The 9,457-nt window shown below is 58.1% G+C and overlaps 1 protein-coding gene across 1 annotated transcript in view; it reads right to left on the bottom strand.

Moving 5' to 3' along the window:
* The window catches only part of CCDC12 (coiled-coil domain containing 12), a 37,869-nt gene that overhangs the window by 1,706 nt on the left and 26,706 nt on the right, over positions 1-9,457 (bottom strand). The window contains exons 2-5 of the mRNA XM_010862500.1: positions 7,849-7,916; positions 2,124-2,203; positions 1,172-1,233; positions 913-947 (exon numbers count right to left, since the gene is read on the bottom strand). Coding sequence (XP_010860802.1) covers positions 913-947; positions 1,172-1,233; positions 2,124-2,203; positions 7,849-7,916 — 245 coding nt within the window. The remainder of the gene's footprint in view (positions 1-912; positions 948-1,171; positions 1,234-2,123; positions 2,204-7,848; positions 7,917-9,457) is intronic.

The following is a 9,457-nucleotide window of genomic DNA, read 5'->3' as shown; positions in this document are numbered from 1 at the left end:
ATTAGGACCCATGGTGGTGTGCCTCCTCTCTCTCCCTTTCTGCATCCTCCAAAACCCAGCAGCAGCTGCCCTTTGCAGCCCCAGGGAGGCAGGGGCTGGCACCACAGCCCGCCCAACCCAGGGGGCCGAGCCGAGGCGCGCAGGCCAGATGGCCCCCAGGGCCCCCTCCCGGTCTGCTCCCCTTGGTCACCGCCAGGGAGTGACGCGCCCCGGCCCGCGGGGGGGTCCTGCTCCTCCTCTGGCCCCAGTTCCCCTCACCCCCAGGAACTTCCACAAGCACGCACACAGCTTCTTCCCCCTGGTTCGGGGTTTCCGAGGACATATGCCCCATCCTTCGTCTTGTCTAATTAGAACACCTTCAGCTGGTGCCCACTTGACACAGAACTGCAAGCGAGAAGGGTGGGGGAAGGGTGCCTCTGGCCCAAGGTGAACACCTGGCCCTCTCTCATCCTCTGTCTCAGCCCAGTCACAGGGGCGCCAGGACAGTGAAGATTCCCATTTCAGAGAAGAGGGAACCAGGATCGAAGGGGGACAGGCTAGCTGGTGGCGGAAGTGGGGCAGAAGCCTACATCTGCCCTTCCTGCCATCTTGCCTCCACCCTCCGGCTCCCTGAGGACAAGGGTCAGCCTTGTTCAGATGGAGCTCTCTGAGGCGCAGTGGGCCCTCATCCTTTCGGAAGGGACATTTTGGAGGGGACTGCTGAACCCCCTCTGCCTGAGCCACTCCCCACCCTCAGGTGTCCTGCCCCGCCACGTCCCTCATTCTCCACTTACATCCTTCTCAGCACATACGTCAGACTGCAATTATACCCCAGGGCTGTCTGTCTCCACTGCCTGCCTCCTGCTGCGAGCCCATGCCCAGCACCAAGAACACCCGGTCAGTCTGCACTGGTCCCACACGGGCAACACTCACCAATCCGGCTTCCGGGGCGCAAGGTTGGCCAGGTCCTGGGAGGGAGCAGACACATGTCAGTGCTGGAGGGGCTCAGGAGAAGACGGGGATAGAGGTAGGAAAAGGCGAGGAAAAGGGGGAGCGAGAGGGCTGAGGGGAAGCAGGGAGGTAGAAAGGGAAGAGAGAAGTGAGGAGAAGGAAGGGTGAGTGAGGAGAGCGGGTGGGGAGGAGAAAAGGACCCGCGGAAGCAGCAGAGGACAGGGCCACCCCCAGCACTCACCACTTCCTCGATGACCGGCTCTGGCTTGGCGGCCTCCAGCTGCTCCTTCACCTTCTCTTCCACTAGAGGGCGCAAGACACCAACGGATGCCGGTCGGAAACCAGCCACCACTCCCCGATGTGGCCAACTGCAGCCGGCAGCCGCAGGTCGCCAGGGGGTCTGCGCTTTCTTACCCCTGCCTCTCCCCTCAGCCCCTAACTCCCTAGAGGCAAAGACCTTGCCAAGACAGCTCTGGAGGATTAGATTTGTGCTCTCAGGGCCCAAGGAGATGGGGAAGAAGACTGCAGGGGTGGGGTGGGGTGGGGTGTGGCTGAGTAGCTAACACTTTATTCTTTTATAGGATAAATGTACTTAAAATTAAAAACCAAAGAATAAAAACCGAGCCAGAGTCAGGGATCTGCATCATAAGAAGCACCCAGCACCCTCCGTGTGCATGGCTGTGGACAGGCCACAGCTGGCCAGATGCTCCCCATCCAGGCGTGACTGGGCCAGGCCCCTCAGCCCACCAGCGAGGACACCTCTCCCCACCGTCTGTGCCCCAGTGCTGCCACTCCCAGAGCTGGGCAGGTGTCTGCCTGCCCAGTGCTCTCCAGGAACCTGGACAGTCAGCCCCTCTTCAGGGTCTCTCTGACCCTCCAAGGGCCCACAGGACCCTCCTCCTGTTCCTGCCGTCCAAGGGCCCAGGGCCACGTCCACCTCCCAGCTCAGAGAGTCCTCTGAGGGACCTTCCCTTGCAGTCCCTGGAAGGCCTGCAAGGCAGGGTGTGAGCGGGGCGAAGCAGGCGTGACAGGCCGCTTCAGTGCCCTGACCGCTTCTATTTGTCCATCCGCTGTGATGGTGATGGAGGGTCCCAGAGGCCCAGCTTCCAGCCCGGGCACTGCCAGTTACTCTCCAGGAGAGGGTGATGCCTGACAAGGAGGAGGCGGCTGACAGGGCCACAGAGCCTACCTACCTGCGACTGGCTTGGCCTGGGGCACCCTCCTCTTCTTGAGGTCCTCATCCTCTGGGACATAGTTCCGCAGCCTGAGTTCCCTAAAGGGCAGTGAGGACAAGCATAGAGGAAGTAAAGCGCGCGCGGGACACAGTCTCGTTCATCTCTTACACTTGCAGGCTGGCGCGAGATGAGGCACAGGAGCCGGTCACTTCCTGACTTTGCTCTCTCTGCAGATGACCTGGGACAGGCGGACAGCACGGGGATAGAAGCATCTCTGAGCCTCAGCCCCTCATCTTCCCGTTAGCAGCCAGGCTGCGTGCTCTCCCAAAGCCACACCTGCAGTGGAGGTTCTCGAACAGAGCTGGGGCCAGGGGCACGCGGAGAGCACTCACTTTGTCTCTCCAGCATATTCTACTTGACAGTTGTGGCAACTGAGGGTCAGAGAGTTTGCACCAGTTTTAGAGGGTCACACAGCAGTGGCTGCAGCATGAGACAAGGCAAGCTATGACTCCAAGCGAGGACCAGAGCTCTTGGGCTGAGTTACTCCTAAAACAGAAACCAGCGGTCACCCACTGGTTCCCCAAGCCTGCCTCCCACTCACAGCCTTCGTGTCCCGGAGCCTCAGACACATGTGGCAAGGGTGTGGCACACTGGGAGTGGCCAGCCAAGGCTGAGGGAACAGGCATGGCAATATGCGAGGGCAGGAAAGCCACAATCCGCCTGGACAGCCATAAGTTCACACACCTCACTCCTGCACAAGGGCTTGAAAATCAAGCAGGGCGGACCCCACGACCTCTATGACGGGGGAGCAGCCACGAGGAGCCAGAATCGCACGGGGATTGGCCACCCACCGTGGTCGGTTGTTTTCCTTGCATCTCCTTGGGCAGGGTGGGCTGTACCAAGTGGAGGCCTCCCTGGCTCAGCAGCTCATCAAATGCCAAGCTCCACACACAGCAGCCCACATAGAGGCCAGGTCCTCAGCTAACTCCACAGGGCAGCAAAGAGAGAGAGGTCCTGGGAGCTGCTGCTTAATAAAAGCAAGAGAGACACTGGGACAGATCCCACGCCTTGGGGGAGGCAGAAGTGCCCCCCACCCGCCAGCCTGTCAGCCAGATGGGACTAGATGTGGGTCCTTCTTCCCCACAAGCTCTTCTGAGCCCTCTCTGCACTGCTGGCCCCTCGGAAGTCCTCGGAACATTTCCCCAACAGAAGGCCTCCTGCAGTCTCTCATCTAGGGGACCCTGTGTCTGTGCCAGGGAAATGTGGCTGATTTCTCCAGCTGCGGCACAGGCAAGCTCAAGTGAAGGAGTCCACAAGGTGTGTGTGGCTACACAAGTCAGCGAGAGGCACGGTCTCAACTCGGGGCTTTTGTGAGCCTCACCTGCCCTCTGCCAGGGCCCCCATGGCCTGCAGTCCTGGGGCTTGGCTAAACCCCCATGTCCCGGGGCCATACCAGCTGGGCTGGTGTGGAAGAAGCCTGCTGCCCACTCCCACGGTCTGCCTTCTCTATGAAGCAGGGACGCTGCCCTGAACCCCATCCCCTAATGCCTGCCTCAGGCCAGGAGGTAAATGCCAGGTCACTGAAGCACCGGCGGGGAAAGTGGGGCAGGATCGCTAATGCTGACTTTCATTTATAACAGGGTGGGGAGAAAAGCGGAAGAGAAACTGGGCATGGGAAGAAACCTGCAGGGATTAGTGAGAATGAAAAAACACCCTGCCACTCTCAGAAACCGGCTCCAGGGGCCTGGGCCCTGAGATGAGGGGAGAGAGGAGAGTCCGGTGGAAGCTGAGCCCCGAGATCACAGCACCCACACCCCAGCACCCCTTGGCTGGCATGAGGGGGACACAGCAGGGGAGGGGGGCGCCAGTGGCAACAGGCAAGAGCGGCATCAGCCAGTGGGCTGGCCGCTCAGCGACCACTGCCCCCAGCAGCCGAGCCGCCCGCTGTCCCTGTCCTCCCCTAGAGCTGAGCGCTGGTCATGCGGTCAAGAACCTGGGTCCCAGTCTCTGTGGGACTACCCCATCCTGAACTCAGATTTCCACACTTGTAAACAAGGAGGCCTGCTGGGTGTGTCGAGCTCTGTGGAGTGCGGTTCAAGCCCTGATTCACTCAGCTGAGAGCTAATGAGGAGACTGACCCACACTGATGTCCAATTAACTGCTCCTCCCGCCCCACCCCGATTACTGCCAAATGGCAAAAGTCTCTGGACAGAGTTCACGGGGCACTTGGTGCTGCTCTAGGGTCTAGCCTTTCTAACAAAGGACCAAGGTTGAATTCCCTCCTTCTGCAACTTAAAAAAAAAAGGGGGGGGTGCGGAATTCACTCTTCTGGAGGCCACTAGAGGCACACGCTGGTTCTGCTACTCCAATGTCATGTTTTTAGAAATTTTTTTTAACCCCCATTTTAGAATGAAGTAGCTGCTCAGGGGAGGGGGTGAAAAGAGCCCCGTTCTGCCAACACCATGAAAGTGAAAGAGTGGAAGCCACTTAGTTGTGTCCGACTCTTTGCGACCCCAGGGACTGTAGCCCGCCAGGCTCCTATGTCCATGGGATTTTCCAGAGAATGCTGAGGGTAGCTGTTCCCTTCTTTGGGGGATCTTCCCAACCCAGGGATCGAACCTGAGTCTCCCTCATTGTAGGCAAATTCTTTACCATCTGAGGCACCAGCCTGGGCCCAAATCCCAGCTCTGATGCTTCTGAGACAGGACGGGCAGGCTCATGCTTTCACTGGCCTCCATGTGAAAATCAAGGATTTCATTTCTCTTGAGGCTGTAGATGATATAGACTGTGGACATCAACCCTGAACAGAGTGGTGCTCTGCAGAGCAGGGGTCAAATCTCACAGGGGTGTCCCACTGCTGCCCTGGAAGCCCCCTCCCAAACCCTGAGTGCTCTCTGACTGTTAGGATGAGATGAAGGCAGACTGTCCCGAAGGCAGATGGGAAGGAACAGCCCAGCAGACACACGTACAGCCTACAGAGGCTTCTCGAAATACTGCCCACGCAGGTGGCAAGTGGCCCACAGCGTGGCAGGGATTTGCCTGTCACACACCAAGTGGCAGGGCGGGCCAGCGGCTGAGGCCAGCCAGAATACAGCCTCCTATGTGCCTCCCTAGCGAGTCCTGGAGCGGGAGTGGCGCGACTCAGGGGCTGTGGGTGGGGGCCGCTCTGATCCGCACTGCTACATTGCTACATCGCTCAGTGGAGCAATGTCTGCTGAATCAAGCTTGCGTCACCGGTCTGTGAGACACTCTGGTACACAGCCACCATCCTGGGGACCCAACTGACAGACGGGAGAAGGCTTGGCACTGGCCAGCCTAAAGGGCTCGGGCACTGGGCCAGAGCTGGGCCGGGCCTCAGCTGGGGTGGGACCTTTCTCCACATGGAAGTTGCAGAACCGGTTTTCCATCCCCACGAAGGAAGGTGAGTGGCCTAGTTCCTTCTGTGGTACATGACGCTCACCCAGGGTGAACCGCCGTCCCCGAGCAGTGACTGCTCTGGCTGGGTGCTGACCACGATCTTAAGCCAGGGGCTGTGGGGGCTGAGGGTTTGGGGCTGGCTTGTTCAGACACTTAACAGGACACACTTCCCTGCCCCGTGCCCAACGGAGTGTGCAACGCCACCCGTTCCCTCCCACCTGGCTGGGTGGCCATGACTGTTGGCCACAAGCCCTACCCTCGACATACCTCCACGGCACACACCAACCGACGTGCCATCAGGAGGAAGTGACTGAGGGCTTATGAAAAACACAAGCAACTGACATGAGTGTCCCTTTCTGAGGCCAGGTTTCCAGGGCTGCGGGATCACCTCTCCTCTAGGCGGCAGGCAGTGGGGCTGTGTTAGAGGTGGGCCATGAGGGAAGGAGGGCTGGGAGAGGAAAGACCCAGCCCAGAGGAGAAGCGGGGGTCCTCCTGGGGGTGGGAACATGTCTTTCCTTCACACAGCACCTGGTCGGCCTTTGGGGAACTGACTCTCACTAAATGGGGATTTGGTTGTAGGGGAATGGGGCAGGATTTATCCTGAAGAGAGTAAGAAAAAAAAAATGTTTTTAAGGTATTCTGAGCTATAGATTCCATGTAATACAAATGGAAACTCTAGCAAACTTTTTATTTATATTAGCTTATCATTATTTTTAATAAGTAGGCAACAATAGACACATACGCTTAGATGATGACGACATTCTGAAATTTTGAGAGGAACTGACAGGAGACAGTGTGCCCCTCCCACCGCCTCTGAAATACCCACAGGCGGGGCCACTAAGGACTGGGTTAAGATAACAGGGAGGGCACCACATCCAGAAAACCCCCTCTTCCTCTCCCGCTTTCCACAGCGTGCCACTGTCCCCCTCGGTCACGATTTACTCTGTCACCTTCAGCAAGCTTTTAAAATAGATATTAAGCTGACTCTAAAATTTATAAGGAAAGCTAAAGGAACTAAAACAGCCATGATTCCAAAAAGGTCTCTGTGGACAGATGGGCCAGAGGACGGGCAGAGAGGAAGGTGGGTGACTCCCCAGCAAGGTTGGTGAGGGGTGAGGTACCAGGGTGCCTGCCTCTAGTCCTACTGGACTTTCCCATTTCCTCAGCCACCACCCCTGACCCTGCACTGTATCTGGGTAGATGACCAAATCTGAGACATGACTCAGGCTCCAGCCAGCAATCAAAAACCTGAGGACAAACCCAGGGGAAACCAAAGGGTCTCTCAGCAGTTTCCACAGAAAGGCGGAAACTGCAGGCACCCACCGCCAAGCCCTTGAGCCTGCGGTCACTTGGCAAATAAAAGCGACGACCTGGCCTTCGTCTCTGTCACCGGTGTGGGCTGCACAACGTGCTGGGGGGCTGAGCCCCAACGAGAAACCACAGAGCCCGGAGCTGGGGTGACCAGGGTCCCTGCACCAGCGTGGAGCATCACCAGCCTCCTCAGCGCAGGGCTGTCACCATCTCTGAAAACAAGTGAGGTGGCGAGAGCCCCAGGGCCTCCGTGGGGATGGTGTGAACACACTTTGCAAACTGTGGAGTCACAGCACGCAGACACACATGCACCCCTGTGGGCTTGAAAAGGCCCCATCTCATCTGAGGTCAGCGCCTGAACACAGAGGCGCAGACGAGGCACCGGTCCCCGGAGAGGGCTCCACTCACCCTGGCGGAGGAGGCAAGGGCAGGCTGCAGCGTCGGGAAGTCGCCGGCCCAGTGGCCCCCTCCTGCTGCACCCCCTCAATACACAGCTCACCGGGATAAGCTTTCTCAGGGCCTCAATAGCCAGTACCGGGGACTTCCCTGGTGGTCCAGCGGCGGAGACTCCGCACTCCCAACGCAGGGGGCCCGGGGTTCAATCCCTGGTCATGGAGCTCTAGAACCCATATACCGCAAGTAGGACCCAGTGCAGCCCAATAAGCAAATATTAAGGAAAAAAAAAAGCTTCAGTCCTCACAGGGAGCAGGAACCCAGGCTGATGGCTGAAGCAGAGCTAGACACACCAGGGAGAGTCTGGACCTGATTCTGGGGTTGCTGTAGAACCATGTCACCCCAAGTATTTTAGAAGAGAGTGAGGAGACATAATGTGAGGGGTCTGGTGGCTGAGAGTCAGATAGCCAGTGAGGGCAAGGGTGCAGAAAAGGTTCAAACAGGAGGACCATCCTGTCTGAACAAAGTGGCCATGGGGTGGAGAGGCAGCAACAGGACAGATGTGGACGGGACGATGTGGAAACCAACAGGTACGGGAAGAGAGCTGAGTGCGAGGCGTTACCTGTGCTTCTCGCCTTCCTCCTCCCCTTCTCTGAGCTGCTTGGTGTTTGGCTCCCCGTCTTCCTTGTCCTGCAAAGGAAGGGAGAGAAACCACTGCTCAGATGAACACCCCTCCTTCCAGTCCACACCACCCAGGCAACTAACGGAGAACAGGACGGCCTGGCGAGGACCAGCCTGGGGTTCCAGCCAAGCACACGCCTGATGTAGCTGACAGGCACAGTGCTGGAGCCGCCCTTCCACCCCTTGGCTCCCCCAGCAGAATTTAAAGCCCCTGACCCCAGCCCAGGCCCAGACCCAGGGAGCCCTCAGATCGCATGCGCTGGAAGAGCTGGAAGGTCATGGGTGCTGAGAGATGATGCCGGTCAGGGTCGAGGAGGGCCCACGCTGGCAGGCCACCAGCCACCCTCATGGGTCTGGACGGAGCCACCCTCATGGGTCTGGATGGAGCCACCCTCAGGAGTCGGGAGGGACAGAGCGAAGACGAGTCACCAGGAGCCAGGGCAGGACAAAAGCTCAGGCCTCCTGAAACCCCTCCAGGCCAGAGGCTTCTCCAGAGATACCTATTTGGCTCACTGCAAGAGAAGTATCACTCAAGTTAGGACCAGGCTTGTACAAGTTCATTCTTGCAATGTATTAAGGGGGGCAGAGGGGAGGGGAATTGGTTTGAATTTTCTATGGGAACAATTTCTTCTAAATCTGGTTCTTTAAAAAAAAAAAACAAAAAACGTATTTATTTGGCTGTGACGAGTCTTAGTTGCAGCACGTGGGATCTTCCATCTTCGCCGTGGCATGCATGTGAACTCTTGGTTGCAGCATGTAGGATCTAGTTCTCTGATTGGGGGTTGAACCTGGCCCCCTGCCTTGGGAGCGTGGAGTCTCAGCCATGGGACCACCAGGGAAATCCCTAAATCTGGTTCTTTTCTCTTCCTTGGCATGCCTGGACTTCCTTCCCCCACACCACCATCCTCCCCAGCCTCTCTGGAGGTCTAGAGAAGCCACGTTCATCTCAACCCCGACGGAGTACGCTTGCTCTCCAGGTACGCCGAGAGCACGGCAGAAAGTCACCCTGTGCTGTTTCCACTCCTTCCTTACCACGAGACCACGGCCACTGGATCAGACCTGCCCGCAGACAAGTGAACACGGAGCATGCTCTCGCATACGTGGGCCCCCGCCCCCTGTGCCTGTCCTGAGAGGCCCTGGGACACAGCCCTGTCGGGGGTCTCCCTGCACGCCAGGGCTGGCCCTCCACAGGGAGTCCCTGTGCCCCTGATTACCAGCCATGACCTGCCTTTGACTCTCTGGAGCATGTTTCGAGGAGACGATCGGAAGCTCCTGCCACGGGGAACCTGCTGCCAGGGAGATAAGAACATATAAAGTCTAAGTAAAACAGCTGCTCGTGTCACCTCTCCTAGAGGTTTGTTTATGCTACTGACACGGCCTCCCTGAGGGTGGCACTCACATTATGAGTCACTTCCTGCCAGTGTTTGTCATGGAGACCCTGGGAGCCACCAACCCCGGCTGGGAGGTCTGGCCCAGAGAAAGGTTTCTGTGATGTGAACAGGGCAAGATGCTGACCTGGCTCTCAACCCGGGTGGCTCAGTCTCCTGGGG

The sequence above is a fragment of the Bison bison genome, unplaced genomic scaffold (genome assembly GCF_000754665.1).
Source record: "Bison bison bison isolate TAMUID 2011002044 unplaced genomic scaffold, Bison_UMD1.0 scf7180017864482, whole genome shotgun sequence".
In the NCBI taxonomy this organism is placed as follows: Eukaryota; Metazoa; Chordata; class Mammalia; order Artiodactyla; family Bovidae; genus Bison; species Bison bison.
The sequence above is the reverse complement of the archived record's forward strand: the minus strand, read 5'-3'. Positions and strand labels throughout refer to the sequence as shown.